The following is a 16,484-nucleotide window of genomic DNA, read 5'->3' as shown; positions in this document are numbered from 1 at the left end:
TACAACAAGCATCTGTAACTCTATAGCATTGTTTTATGAAAAAGTGTGCTCGAGCAGCATAATCTGAAGTGCTTTTAAAGATATGTGGATTCATTCTTCTAGAGCAGGGGTTGGCAAACCTTTTCTGTGAAAGGGCCAGATAGTAGTATATTTATAGGCTTCGTGGGCTAGACTGTCTGTCACAACTACTCAATTCTGCCATTATTTTATGAAAGCAGCCATAGATAATACATAAATGAATATGGTTGTGTTCAAATAAAACTTTATTTATAGAAACCAGAGGTAGGCCAAATCTGGGCTATAGGTTGTAGCTTTCTGACTTCTGCTGTAGATATATGGCATCTGAATCTCTGAGGATGCATTGTAAAGTTTGAAGACTTGTTCATCTAGTAGGTATTTCTCTCCCCTTTTTACAACTATGTAGAACCATGAAACTGGCTACTTGGACAAAACTATAAATAGGAATGTGGTTTCTTTTATGATAGAATAATTTGCTAAGGATTTTACTTTAACTGTTGTACTATTATGTTAAAAAATTTTAATTATTGAAAGAAACAGGGTCAGAAAAACTTATGTTTGAAGTTAAATATAGGATAATTGAACTCTAATAACCACAGATAGCCTGAAAGAAAAGGAAAATGTAGTTTTCTGTAGAAACTAGATTATAACTAGAAGCTTCTATATAATTTCATTGTTGATATAATAATTTGTAATGCATGTGCACTCCTTGTTAAAGATAGGCTCTGAAAATGTATATTTTAATTAAAACTTAAACTGGGACACTTGAATTACTAGTTTTAGTGATAGATATGTTAGCACAATGAATTTCCCCCCGTGAATAATAATACATCTATGGAGAGTCTTCTGTGTGCCAAGATTTACAAGTAGGCATTAATGTGATATAGTTCCTACTCTGGCTAGCAGTTTTGTTGGGAATATAAGAGGAAGATATGTTCTTTAAACAACCTTTAAACGGATTTTAAAGGTTGTTGTTTGTATAAAGATAATTATTTATATTACTTACTGGAATTTTTTTCTTAGAAAATATAAATACTGTTTGTCTTTCTTTATTGATAATAACAATGTCATTGTAATTTTAAAAATATTTGATTAATACTTGTTTTCCATTGAACACAATAGTGATTCAAAATTAATAATATGCTAATCTTTACAGGAGATCATGAATGTGGCAGTTCTAGTCAGAGAACACTTTCTGTCCAAGAGGCAGCTGCATATTTAAAAGTAAGCTGTAAAATTATAGTTTTATTAGCTATATTCTTAAAGTTTATATAAATCATTACAACTTACCAAAAGTACCATGCATTTGATTAATTGCTCTGTTAATAGCTTCGGCCTACTGTTTGGTGTAATGTGAACAGATAGAAGAAGCAGAATTATTCAACATTTTTTGTTTTAGTTTGCTTTGGAACATTCTCTCTGAGAGAATGCACATTAATTTGGAAAGGAAACAACAGTGGTGAGAGAGAAATTGACATAGGTAAGTAGCATATAAGAAAGCAAGTATGCATCTAACCAGTTGTCATTTATTTCAAATCTTCTGCCTCAGATTAATTTCATCCCAGGGTACTAATTTGCAGATGAATTTTTTAAAGCACTGTAAGTAATCTTTAAGAAATCCTAGATGAAAGAAAAGGTTAAGATGGACAAGTGTCATTCTGATATCCAAAATGAAAGTGAATATTTAGACCCATACTGATAAGCTTCAATTCTATAAAATAATTCCATAAATACAGTTTCGTAAAGATGTACTTACAAGTGGAAATGCTGATTCCTAGAAGCTGTCATGGTTCATGATGAACAAGCTGTGTTATATAAACTCCATTTTCACCTTTGTTTATTGTGGTGGAAAAAACAAAAGCAACATGTGATCTAACCTATTAGCACATTTTTAAGCGTGCAGTACAGTATTTTTAACTGTATACATCATTGAACTTAAGATCTCTAGAACTTTTTTATCTTGTATGACTGAATCTTTATCTGCATTGCCCAGCAGCTATTATTTCTCTCTCCCAGTCCCTGGCCACCATCATTTCACTATGTACCTTTTACGAACGGGATTATGCAATTAATTATGCAGTATTTATCCTTTTGTGACTGGCTAATTTAGCATAGTGTCTTCAAGGTTCATCAATTCATCCATGCTGTAACATGACTGGATTTTTGTTTTTAATGCTGAATACTATCCCATTGTGTGTGTGTGTGTGCACGCACGCACGTGTGTGTGTGTAAAAACCACATTTCTTTATCCATTGATCTGTTAATGGACATTCAGGTTGTTTCCACTTCTTGGCTGTTGTGAATAGTGTTACAGTGAGCATGGTGCTGCAAGTATCTCCTAGATCCTCTTAAATTTTTTGGATAAATATCAATAAGTAGGATTGCTGGATCATACAATAATTTTGTTTTTAATTATTTAAGTAACCCCTGTACTGATTTCCATAGCAGCCACACCATTTTACATTCTCACCAACAATTCACAAGTGTTCCTTTTTATTTCTTTTTTTTTCTTTCTCTCCTCTTCCTCTTCCCCTCTCCAATTGAATTTATTGGGGTGACACTGGTTAACATAATTATACAGATTTCAGTTGCCCAATTCTATAATACATCACTGTACTCCGTATTATGTTCACTCACACTCCCCAAGTCAAGTCTTCATCCATCACCATTTATCACCTTTATACCCTCCTACACATGCCCCAACCCCCTTCCTTTAACCTGGCAATTGCTACACAGTTATCTGTGTCCATGAGTATTTCTCTCTCTCTCGTTTTTGGTCCACCTTTGCTCAGTGCCTCAGCTAGCCCCCACTGCCGACTGCTGTTTTCCTGCTCTCTATGTATGAGTCTGTGTCTGTTTTGCTTGTTAGTTCACTTTGTTCATTAGATTTCACATATCACTGAAGTCATATGAAACTTGTTTTTCTCTGACTGGCTTATTTCACTTAGCATAATGATCCCCAGGTCCATCCATACTGTTACAGAAGGTAAGATTTCCTCCTTTTGTTATGGCTGCATAGTATTCCATTGTGTAAATGTACCATAGCTTTTTTATCCACTCATTTTACTGATGGGCATTTGGGTTGCTTCCAAATTGACATATTAAAAGGATGCTCTACATCACTAATCATCAGAGAAATGCAAGTTAAAACCACAGTGAGATATCACCTCACACTTGACAGAATGGCTAGATCGATAAATCATCAAACCACACGTGTTGGTGAGGGTGTGGAGAAAGGAAACCATTGTGCACTGTTGGTGGGAATTCAGATTTGTGCAGCCACTATGGAAAGCAGTGTGGAGTTACCTCAAAAAATTAAAAATGGATTCCACTTCTGAGGATTTGTCCAAAGAAACTCAAAACACTAAATCAGAAGAATATATGCATCCCTTTAATTCAGATTCTTGAAAACTGGTCATACTAATAGTTGTAAGGTGATGATATCTCATTGTGATTTTAACATTGATATTACTGATAATGAGTGATGTGAGCAACTTTTCATATACTTACTGGACATTCTTCTTTACAGAAATGTTTATTCAAGTCCTTTGCCCATTTTTCAATATTTGATTTTTTGTTATTGAGTTGTAGGAATTCCTTATATATTGTATATATATATTTTGGATATTAACCCTTATCAGATATATGGTTTGCACATATTTTCTGCAAGTTCTAGAGGTTGCCTTTTCTCTTTTGAATGTTTCCTTTGTTGTACAGAAGCTCTTTCGTTCGATAGAGTCCCACTCATATGTCTTTGCTTTTTTTGGTGTCATGTTCAGAAATCATAGCCAAGACCAATGTCATGAAGCTTTATCCTGACCCTGTGTTTTTTGTTTTTAGTTTTATTGAATATGTCTTATGTTTAAGTCTTTAGTTCATTTTGTGTTGATTTTTGTGTACAGTGTAAAGGGATCCAATTTTATTCATTAACATATGGAAATTCCGTGTTTTTCAATACTGTTTGTTGAAGAGACTATCCTTTTCCCATTGTGTGTTCTTAGCATCCTTGTCTCCAAAAATTATTTGACCATATGTGCACAAATTTCTGTACTTTCTTCCATTAGTCTATGCCTGTCTTTAGGCCAGTACCATACTGTTTTGATTACTGTAGCTTTGTGATATGTTTTGAAGTCAGGAAGTGTGAGAACTCCAGATTTTTTTTGTTCTTGCTCAAAACTGTTGGACTATCATTGCATTTCAGGAATAAACCCATTTGGTCATGGTCTGTGATACTTTTAATGTGTTGTTAAATTTGGTTTGCTAGTACACAGCTCACAAAAATAAGGGATCAGGGAACATGCACATACTCCAGTACTTTCAGCCTTTTGTATAGTACATTTTCACCAATGAAATAAAAGTTGGTTTTGCATCTCATTTGCATAATCAAACAACTTTCTTTGACTTGTCATTTGCTTTTCTGGTGTTCTTGTTTAATTTTAAAAAATCAAATGCTTCTATTTTATTATCGCTTTGTATTCATTTTGAAATATCCCCTAAGTTTTGTGAGCAGTTTATTTTATTAAGAATTTTTTTACATTTATTATTCATCAGGGATATTGATCTATATTTCTTTTCTTGAATCTTTGTTTGGCTTTGGTATCAGAGTAAAGCTTGCCTCATAAAATGAGTGTGGAGCCTGACCAGGCAGTGGCGCAGTGGATAGAGCATTGGACTGGGATGCAGAAGGACCCAGATTCGAGACCCCGAGGTCGCCAGCTTGAGCGCTTGCTCATCTGGTTTAAGCAAAAAGCTCACCAGCTTGGACCCAAGGTCGCTGGCTCGAGCAAGGGGTTACTCGGTCTGCTGAAGGCCCGTGGTCATGGCACATATGAGAAAGCAGTCAATGAACAACTAAGGTGTCGCCACGTAAAATGAATGTGGAGGTGTTCTCTTAAATTTGGGTGAAGAATTTGGGGAAAGATTAGTGTTAATTCTTATTAAATGATTAGTAGAATTCTCCAGTGAAGCCATTGTGTTCTGGACTTTTTCTTATTTGGCAGATTTTTGATGATTGGTTCAACTTCCTTAGTAGTAAATAGGTTTGTTCAGATTTTGTATTCCTGTGTGATTCAGTGTCAGTAGATTATATGTTTCTAAGAATTTATTTACAATATTTTTTAGGTTATCCAATTTGTTGGCAAATAATTGTTCATAATAGACTCTTCTGATCCTTTGTATTTCTGTAACATCAGTTGTCATACTCTTCATTTCTAATTTTATTTGATTCTTCTCTTTTTCTTTGCTAAGGGTTTGTCAGTTTTGCTGATCTTTTGGAAAAAAACCCTGTTTCATTTATATTTTTCCTCTATTTTGTTTATTTCTGCTCTAATTTTTATTTCCTTCTTGTAACTTTGGGCTTAGTTTATTCTTTTTCTAGTTTCTTGGGATGCAAAACAGGTTGTTTATTAGAACTTGAGTTGTAAAATAGTGTTTAATTTTTAATGTAGGCATTTACCACTATAAACTTCTGTCTTCATATTGCTTTTCTTATACTGCGTAAGACGTTTTTGGGCTTCCTGAATATGCCCCAGATTTGGGAAGTTTTCAGATATTTCTTCAAATATGATTTCTCCTTTTTTCTGTCTTCCATAATGCAAAAATTGATCTGATTGATGATATCCCCTAAGCTCCTTAAGCTTCCTTCACTCTTCTTTATTTTCTTTTTTGTTTCTCTGACTGGATGATTTTAAATGACTTACCTTTGAGTTCCTTGATTCTTTCTTCTGCTTAAGTCTGCTGTTGAACCCATCTACTGAAATTTTCAGTTCAGTTATTATATTGTTCACCAAAATTTTCATTTTTAACAATATTTTTCTTTTTGTTGATATTCTCATTTTATTCATGCATTGTTTTCCTGAGCTTGTTGAGCATATTCATAACAGTGATTTTGAATTTTTTGACAGGTAATTCATAGTTTCTTTAGGATCAATTTCTGGAGATTTATTTTTTTCTTTTAGTCAGGCCACATTTCCTCATTTCCTTTGTGTGCCTTGGTACTTTGGGTTGTGATGTATGCATTTGAATACAGCCACATCTCTCAGTCTGTATGCAGGGGAAAACCTTCAACAACCAGCTCAGAGATTCTGAGGTCACCTCAAACCTTTTCTGTGGCTGCATCTTGTGAGTATATATTTCCCACTAGAGAGGTTTTGCAGGTTTCTTTTCAGGAACTTGTCATTTCTTGCTCCCTCTTGTGTGTGTCTGCTGTACCACAGATCCTCTGGAGCAGCAGCAAGCTATCCTGTTCTTTTTTGTTCTCAGCAGCCTCTTCCTCATCTAGACTGTGTCAGGTCTTATTAGTGCTCTAAGACAGGTGCTACAAATACCATTCCCTTGGGAAGCTCCCTGAGAAACTGCAACATTGGACATATGCTCCAACTCTTTTCTCAGGGAAGAGCTAGAAATTTGGTGTTTTCTCCCACTCATTCTGTCCTGGGCTGTGGGGAGGAGCAATGGTGAGTGAGCTTGTGCTAGTTCAAACCGTTGCCTTTGGTCTTGGCAGCCCCCGACTTGGTGCCCTTACCTGTCAGTGCCTACACTTAGAGAAGACTGAAACCAGTCCCTCCTGTAGCCCCCTGAAAAGTCTGAACATGAGACATATGTTCTATCTTCTCTTTTTGTCCTCAAGGAGAATCCAGGAATTGGGAATTTGTTCCTGACTGCACCATGCTGTGCCAGGAGCAGGGGCTCTGCTGAGTGAGTGCTATACATTTTCTTATGGGCTTCCATGCAGCTAGTTTCTCTTGGGTCTGTTAGGGATGCAGGAGCCTCTTAACTGGTTTTTGTATGAATTACAAAGGGATTAGTCTGTCTGCTGTTGAGTTTCTGTTTCCTGGGGGAGGGGGCTCTGGGGTTTCCTATTCTGTCATCTTGCTGATGCCATCCCCCTCTAAAAAATCTAGAATGTAGTTTAGTTCTAAAGCTTTCATCAAGATTTTATTGACAGTTTCTTGATGTGCCTGCCAAAGAAGAGGACTCGGATTTTAACTTAATTAATGACTTACATATAGATAGTCAACAGAGGTTAAGACAATATAATATCATGGAGATTAGATGTGGATTCAGAGTGTAGCAGTCACATAGAAGCTGTGTGTTTTGGTCAAATCCCGTCACTTTTCTGTACCTGTTTCTCAGTGTGAATGTGGGACTCTTATTAATACCTGTCAGAGTTGTTGAAGTCTTAAGTGAGTATGTTAAAGTACTTTGCTCAGTGCCTGATGATTATAGTAACTTTCCCAATGTGGTTTTTTAAAATTTATTTTTCTGTGTTTCCTAACTAGTTAAATCAGTGTCACGCAGAGAGAGGTTCCTATAACATGCTACAAAATTTCTCTCTCAACCTTGTTCTTTCCTTCATTTCAGTTTTGACCTAGATTACAGGCAAATTTGTTGGTAGTAAAATAGCTAGTAGATTGGATGACTAAAAGAATCAATATCCAAGAATCAGTATCTTAAGTAAGGAGGGGCTATGATTATGGGATTTTGTCTTAAGGGATGAAAGAAGTATTGCTAGATGGATTGTGGGGGTAGGGACAAAGAAGGGATTGGGTTGAGTAGGCTAAAGAGGTTATAGAATAAAATACTGCAGGAAGAGGCATAGCATGTGGGAATCCAAAGCAAGCAAGTGGTTTCTTATGAGGTACTTGACAGTGTTTTTACTTCTAGCAGTAGGAAAAACTGAGCTCAGCTAGTACTTCCTTCCTGCTTTCTCTTTTTGTTTCAAGTTAAATCTTTTATATAATGGCACAGATATCTGTTGGTAATAAATTCCTGCAACAACATTTCAGAAGAACGCTGAGGCTCTTAAAACCTATTGAATACTAAGGATTAAAGTGATAGGACACAGGGCTTGGGGTCAGGGTAAGGCTTGATCCAGCAGTTAAGCTGGAGCTGAGAAAGAAGGAATGTTAGTGTGGAAGGATGATTAGCCCTCTTCGCTTTCTCCTCCCCCAGTCATTAGATTGCAGCTGTGGGTCAGCAATAGGATAAGGTACAATAAAAAGAAGGGACACAGAACCAGGGTTGGGACAAAGAGTCTAAACTAGGCAGCAGTCGCGTACAAGAAATAGTTCTACACAAGTGCAGCAAAGGAGTTATGAAGGCACCCATGCATTAGTTGAATTGGAACTGCTTATATTGAGTTTTAAGAAAAAATATTAATGAACTTTTAATCTTAAAAGATTTTTATATCTTTTCCCTGGAATTATTTTATGTTTCTGATTAGGTTTAAATATATTTTTTTAATTTAGTAGATTTCTTATGTATTTACCAAACATTTTGGATTGCTCAGTTTTATTTCTGAAATAGTTAAGTAAAATTATTTTATGTAGAAATGGTGGCTCAGTGGATAGAGCATTGGCCCAGCATACGGACATCCCTGGTTCCATTCCTGGTCAGGGCACACAGGAGAAGTGACCATTTGTTCCTCTCCCCTTCTTTTTCCCCTTCTCTCTCTCCTCCCCTCTGGCAGCCAAAGGCTCAGTTGGTTCAGGCATGGCTCCAGGCACTGAGGATAGCTGGGCTGGTTCCAGCATGTCAGCCTCAGATGCTAAAAGTAGCTTGAAAATGAGCATCGACCCAAGATGGGGTTACCAGGTGGATCCCCCGTCAGGGCACATGTGGGAGACTGCCTCACTATCTCCCCTTCTCTCTCCTTAAAAAATAAAGAAAATGGCAGTATACTTTTATGTTTAAATGTGTGTGTGTATGTGTGTGTGTGTGTGTGTGTGTGTGAACATTTTCTTTTTGGAATCCCGTTTTCAGATGCTGTAAAACCTGGTCTGGCTTACTGCCACCAAAGACGTAGTTGGTATGCCACTGGTGGGGGGGGGGGGTTATAAAAAAAGCATTCAGCAGGAATTTTTCCCCCAAAATAAAGTTTTATGGTCTAAGCTTTTAAATATTATTTAATAATGCTTATTTTGTTTTCAATATAATACTAACTCATGCCTATGATTTAACTTATATGAAAAATAAAAGGAAAAAAAGACATTTCAAATTTACCACCTAAAGTTAACCACTAATTTTGATCCATTTTCTTCTAGTTTAAATTTTTTTCCTCTAAAATTAGTATCACTATAAATATTTCATATTACAAATATTTTTTTCTTAAAATTATAAACATTTTCCTATGTTATTCAGATTTTTGAAAACTTTCTTTTTACCACTTGATAATAATTCTTTATAGGATTGCATTGTATTGTTATTGCATTGTGGTTTTTTAGTAGTATGGAAACACTCTAATCTTTGTATACATTTGATTTTCCAATTATTTCCTTAGGAAATAGTCTTAGAAAGGAAATTATTTGTTCAAAGAGCATGAACTTTGTTAATGCTCTTGCTATATACTGTCAAATTATTTTCTAATTTGGAATGATGGAATTAGGACAGTCTAGCTATTTTATTTTATCCAGGTTCCAGCATAAATATGGAAGAACCTCATGCTAAGCTGGTATCAAACAGTAATAATGCATGCATATATTGTAGGTGTTCTGTTTATGGAGAGAGAGATGGTACATTTTTCATGTATTTGTCCTGTGGTTTCACCAGCAACACAATTAAGAACTCCTATAGGTATAAGCTCATTTCCCCCTAAATTGTAGTACATTATAAGCACAGTATTAGTAAATGTTTAATGGAGTAAAACAACTGAATAAATAAGCCTTAGTAAAATTTTATTTTCTTGAATTTGACTTTTTACATTTTTATTTTTCACCATTTTCCCCTTCAGAGGAAATTTAAATAAACACAACAGTTAATTTAAATAATTTAACCCCTTTTTTCTAATTCCCCCACTGTCTTGAGCATTTTATTTGTTATTTTTGAGATTGAAAGCTTTTTGAGATTGATTTCTGAAGTTAAGAGGGCCCTCTGATGGAACATTAAGGAAATAACATAGCATTATATTTATAAGGACATAATTTGGTGTTTTGTTTTTTGTTTTCCCTCCTTTTTCTGTTCCAACCTAAGACCTTTCAGTTTTATTTTTGAAAAGAACAGTCTAGAGCATCTAGGAAAGTCTCAGAGCTTAACTGATATAAATTGGTTTTTTAGTTAAATGGTGGGAGCCTTCCAATAGAATGATGTAATGACTGGATGGCTCATTTTTTAGGTCACTTTCAAAACCTATTTAATCTTTAGAACAATGAATATATTTAAGATTTGTGAAAAAAATAGGAAAGAAGATAGGTATAAATATGCCAAATTTTGGAGCTGGATCAACTTTTATAGCCTAGCTTAGAATGCTAATAATCACTGTTAATAAAAATTTTGTTTTTATGGAAAAACAAGTGTTCTTGGAAATAGAATATGGGAGAAGTTTCATAATAATATACTTTATCCAGTGCAGCAGGTCCTTGAATAATGTCATTTTATTATAAAGTTGATGAGATGCCAAAGGAACTTTTAACTCTTGTTTATATCACTTAGTCTAGGTAAAATTGGTTTCATTATTCATTATTTCAGAACCTATTTATGACACTGAGGACTTACTCTACAATTTATCTTAGTACTCTCTGTTACTTCTAATACAACAGTGATCCATTGAGGTAGGTAGTATGAGACCAACTTTATAAAGAAACTAGCATTGCCTGACCAGTGGTGGTGCAGGTGATAGAGTATCGACCTAGGATGCCAAGGTCTCAGGTTTGAAACCCGGAGGTTGCCAGCTTGAGGGCGGGCTCATCCATCTTGAGCATAGGCTCACCAGCTTGAGCATAGGGTCACTGGCTTGAGTGTGGGTCATAGACATGACCCCATGGTTACTGGCTTAAGCCCAAGGTTGCTGGCTCAGCTGGAGCCTCCACCCCAGTCAGGGCACATATGAAAAGCAATCAGTGAACAACTAAAGTACCACAACTATGAAATGTGATGGTTCTCATCTCTCTCCATTTCTATTTGTCGCTTTCAAAAAAGAAAGAAAAAAAGAAACTAGCATTCTGTGGGGTTTAATGATCAGGTCATCCAGCTAGTAGGTGATAGAACTGGAAATAGAATCACTGTACTGTTTTGCTTCTTAGATGGAAGGAATGGTTTCATAACCCCTAACTCCATCTATTGGGTGGACGAGGGATTCACCATGAACAATTTGTTGGGATCTAAAGAAGTGACCAAAGTAGGTACATCTACATAGATGAATATTTTCCTTTATTCTCAGTTAAGATTATGCATATAGCTAGTCAATAATGGAGTCATGATTTGATCCCAGACCTGCTTGATTCTGAGTACTTTCCATTATTCCTGGAGGTAAAAGATCAGGTGTTAAATCATATTCACTATTGTATTGATTTCTTTGTGTCATATATTTTACTTAATTTAAAAGGTAACATTTAATATATAGTATATATCATCTCACAGTTAACCAGAATATTCACTAACTGGAAAGCCACATAGCTTTTTTTTTTTTTTTACAGGGACAGAGAGAGTCAGAGAGGGATAGACAGGGACAGACAGGAACGGAGAGAGATGAGAAGCATCAATCATCAGTTTTTTGTTGAGACACCTTAGTTGTTCATTGATTGCTGGAAAGCCTCATAACTATTATTAACATGTAAAATACCCATTTTGTGAACTGTCTCCAGTAGGTTTTTAATAATTTACTTGACTTTTTCCCATACCAGTATCTTTTCCCCTTCTTATTAATGTTTTATTGTTTTTTTTAAAAATGAGCTTAGTCTTTTATAGGAACAGTATTATTTTTATACTTTGAAACTGTAATACAAGTTCAAAGCATCTAACATGGATTTTAAAATACATATTTTAGCCAGTTATTTTGAAAATAATGTAAATTTGGGATTGGGAATCATGATTGTGTGTGTGTGTGCACGCACGTGCACATGTACACACACAATTAGTTAAAATAGATTTGTTAAAGATTTGGGAAAACATGCTTTGAATTCAGAAAGATTTATATGAAACAGTCAGTAGTTTGTTGACTGAACTATTGCCTATTTGTAAATAATAATAAGTAATAATAATAAACCTGCTTTGAAAATTAAAAACTTAGTTTTATCCTGATTTTTATCATCAGTGATTAGAAAATGGGTGTTTTATGAGGTGGAAATGCTTTAACTTAGGGGTTGGCAAACTATTGCCCATGGGCCTATTTTTGTATGGCCTGCTAACTGTGGTTTTACAATGTTTTTAAATGTTGTTTATTTTGAAAATATGACAGAAGCCTGGCTGGATAGCTCATTTGATTAGAACATTGTCCTAATATGCCAAGATTGCAGGTTCATTCCCTGGTCAGGGCACATACAAGAGTCATCCAGTTTCTCTTTCTCGTTTTCCCCCTCTCGCCCTCTTTTCTTCTCTCTCTCTCAAATCCATAAATTATTATTTTTTTAATGTCACAAATGTATATGGCTATGAAGCTTAAAATATTTTCTCTGGCCTTTTACGGAAGTAGTTAGCCTACCCCTGCCTAACTTAACAGCTTTCCTTTCCATGTGGCTACAAAAACAGAATAATAATACACTAGGCTCTTAAAATTAGGTAGATGCTTTTTATGCTACAATGATAGTATGAACTGTTTAATTTAGCATAAGCCAGAAGAAATTTAGTAATAAAATAGAATAATTATTAAAATGAACTTAATAAAAGTCAAGTGAATGTGGTCACTATTTTCAGAGGATCATTTGCTGAAGGCTTTATATAAACCAGTGGTTCTTAAATGTTTTGAAGTCGGATTGCATTTAAAATCCTACAAATAATTGTAGGCACACTATATACAAATTTCTGAGAAAGATGTTATAGTAAGTCAAATATTAAAGAAAAAATATAAAGTCCAAGTGTGCTTTTATGGTAAATGAAATAAATACGACAAAATTAAATTTATTCTGACATTAAAAAAACATTTTTATGTTACATTTTTTGAGTTACGCTTTTTAGAATTTGTAAAAAAGGGATTAAAAAATTAACAAATGACAAAAAAGATATCTTTTTATATATAAAGATACATTGTTACTAAGATTTAGTAAATTCAACAGGTCCCCCTGTGAATGTATTAAGTTTTTTCATTCTTGTGTTTATAAGAAACATGCCCTGGCGCACACTTTGAGAACCACTGGTATAAGCTCAATGCTTTCTCGTGCAATATGTTGTTATCAATCAGTACGTGTTTTCTGTTCATGTCTTCCACCCACAAATTAAATGCCTTTTTCATTTTACTGTGAAATGACTTATACACTGTGGCCATAGTGAGGTGTGACAGCAAAATTAGCATGAATTTCTTTTTCCTTTTTCACATTTTTCATGAAGAGATTTGTTTTTATTACAGATCTTAGCAACCTCACCATACGATTTTTTTTCTTACTAAGTGGAGAGCTTTCACCTTTTCAGTTAAAGGAAGCACTTTATGGCTTCTCTTTGGCATATCCCAATTGCCAGCATCACTACTCTTGTACTTTGGGGCCACTATTAAGTAAGTTTACTTGAACACAAGTACTGCAATACTGTGATGGTTGATCTGATCATTGGAAAGGCTGCTTAGCGACTTGAGTGGCAGGGAACATATGTATCATGGATGCACTGGACAGAAGGATGACTCACATCCTGGTTGGGACAGAGTGGAGATGGCATGAGATTTCATCACAGACTCAGAATGGCAGGCAGTTTAAAACTTATTAAATGTTTATTGAATTGTTTATTTCTGGAATTTTCCATTTAATATTTTGGATCAGGATTTACCGCAGGTTACTGAAATTGAGGAAAATGAAGCCGAGGATAAGGGGAAATGCTGTAGCTGGTGCTTTATAGCAGTGGTCTCCAACCCCCGGGCCGTGGACCGGTACCTGTCCACAGAGAAAGAATAAATAACTTACATTATTTCCATTTTATTTATATTTAAGTCTGAACGATGTTTTAATTTTTTTTAAATGACCAGATTCCCTCTGTTACATCCATCTAAGACTCACTCTTGACGCTAGTCTAGGTCACGTGATACATTTATCCGTCCCACCCTAAAGGCTGGTCTGGGAAAATATTTTCTGACATTAAACCAGTTCTTGGCTCAAAAAAGGTTGGGGACCACTGCTTTATAGTATATAATCCTGATCCATGCAGTTTAGTTAGAAGTATGTTCTCTTGATGCTGCTTCATCAGAGTTTTTCTTTTCTTCTCTAGTTTTAGAGCAGTGGTCCCCAACCCCCAGGCCACGGACCGGTACCAGTCCGTGGGCCATTTGGTACCGGTCCACAGAGAAAGAATAAATAACTTACATTATTTCCGTTTTATTTATATTTAAGTCTGAACGATATTTTATTTTTTAAAAATGACCAGATTCCCTCTGTTACATCCATCTAAGACTCATTCTTGACGCTTGTCTCGTAAGTTTGACAATTATATTTAAAAATACCACAGTTTTTACACCAGTCGCATAATTTTATTTTGTGCATTTATCCGTCCCACCCTAAAGGCCAGTCGGTGAAAATATTTTCTGACATTAAACCAGTCCATGGCCCAAAAAAGGTTGGGGACCATTGTTTTAGAGCAATGATTATGAATGCTGTTTGATGTTTAGTTATACACAGTGATTTCTAGTAAAATATTTATAACAAAACAATAATTGCCTGGAAATTTTTTAAAATTTATTTTAGAGAGAAGAAGGGAGAGAGTGAGAGAGATAGAAACACTGATCTGTCCCTTCATTTGCCCTGACTGGGGATTGAACCAGGAACCTCTGTACTTGATAATGATGCCCTAACCAACTGAGCTGTCCAGCCAGGGCATCCTGATTATTTTTATAATCATTTTATTGTGTAATATTTCAAAGCAACATAAAAACTTAAAAATTACTTCATTTTCTAGTTTTTACTCACAAGTACATATCTTTTGTAGTTATAAATAATTGAATGTTGTGGTTTTGCTATTTTAAACATATAGCTATTTAGTTCTCGGCGTGATTATTTCTTAATTCATATTATCTCACTGAAATTATTTCATTTATAAACCATTTCTCATTTGTTAAATATTTGTAAATAATACTGACATGATCACACTTTTTCTTTTTTCAAATACTAGCCTGTAGTTATCTCTGCCATCTAAAAGTCCTGGTAGTAGTTACATATAAATAATAATGCCTAGCAACATTAGTTCGTTTATATAACTTTTATTACATTTTCAAAATTTATACATTAAATTATTACCAATTTCATATTAGGAAGTAAGTTTACTGATAAATGAAAACTTTGTGATTTCCAGTGCCATTGAAGAATCTGTTGAAAAAATGTAATACCGGTATCTATTACTTACAAATATTCTTTTCTTAAGGGATTTTTAAAACTGACTTCTTATTTTTCTTTTAGAAATTCATTTTTTTGCACTTCAAAAAGTACATGAAGTTATATCTTTGAAAAAAACATAAGCTCTGCATGCATAGGGATTTTGGGTTTTTTTTTGTTTTTTGAGAGAGAAATACAGGAAGGGAGAGAGATGAGAAGGATCAGCTCTTGGTGAATCACTTTAGTTCATTGATTGCTTCTCATACATGCCTTGACTTGGAGGGGTGTGGGGGCTCAAGCTGAGCCAGTGATTCTCTTGCTCAAGCCAGTGACCTCAGGGTTTCGATTATGGGACCTCAGTGTCCCAGATCGACACTCTGTTGTTCACTGGCCACCCCTGGTCAGGCACAAGCATAGGGAATTTTAAGTGTTTTGTTTAGTGCTACATCTTTAGGTCCTAGAACAGTACCGAATGCATAGTGAATCCTCCATAAATAATGAAAGAAAGAATTTTCAAGGTGTTTGTTACAGTATTATTTGAGATATTAAAATAACCGGAAACACTAAATGTTCATTAATAAAGGGTTGATTGAATAAAGTTTAAGATAAGTATATGGAATACCATTTTGTTGGAAAAATGGAATTGTACCATCTGTACTGACAATGACACATTACCTAATTCTGTGAAAAACAGTAGATACAGTATGGTGCCACTTTTGTTTTTAACAATTTGATTTAAAAAATGCATAATCCACCCATGTACAGCAGTTTTCAAACTCTTTAATTTCAGGATCCTTTTGCACTCCTAAAATTACTGAAGTCCCTTAATAATTTTTGCTTGTGGATACACACACACACACACACACACACACACACACACTTACGTACATATTTCCCGTATTAGAAATAAAAACAATATAAACTGTTTAAAATGTGAATAGTGAACTATTATATGTTAATGTAATATATTTTTATGAAAAAAATAACTACTTTCCAAATAAAAGTTTAGTGAGAAGTGGCGTTATTTTACATTTTTTGCAAATTTCTTTAATGTCTAACTTAATAAAAGACAAATTGTCCGACCAGTGGTGATGCAGTGGGTAAAGTGTCGACCTGGAATGCTGAGGTCACCAGTTTGAAACCCCAGGCTTGCCTGGTCAAGGCACCTATGAGAAGCAACTACTATGAGTTGATGATGCTTCCTGTTCCTCTCCTTCCTTTCTCTCTCTCTCTCTCTCTCTCTCTCTC

General features: G+C 35.0%; 1 protein-coding gene across 2 annotated transcripts in view; it reads left to right on the top strand.

Annotated features, from left to right (window-relative positions):
• LEMD3 (LEM domain containing 3) overlaps nt 1-16,484 on the top strand; it is a 115,048-nt gene that overhangs the window by 50,390 nt on the left and 48,174 nt on the right. Inside the window, exon 4 of one of the 2 annotated variants that reach the window (XM_066258343.1) lies at nt 1,175-1,242. The exons of the other annotated variant lie outside the window; for it this stretch is intronic. Coding sequence (XP_066114440.1) covers nt 1,175-1,242 — 68 coding nt within the window. The remainder of the gene's footprint in view (nt 1-1,174; nt 1,243-16,484) is intronic. 2 annotated transcript variants of the gene reach the window in all.

The sequence above is a fragment of the Saccopteryx bilineata genome, chromosome 2 (assembly GCF_036850765.1).
Source record: "Saccopteryx bilineata isolate mSacBil1 chromosome 2, mSacBil1_pri_phased_curated, whole genome shotgun sequence".
NCBI classification, from domain to species: Eukaryota; Metazoa; Chordata; class Mammalia; order Chiroptera; family Emballonuridae; genus Saccopteryx; species Saccopteryx bilineata.
Note: the sequence above shows the minus strand (reverse complement) of the source record. Positions and strands in the feature narration are given on the sequence as shown.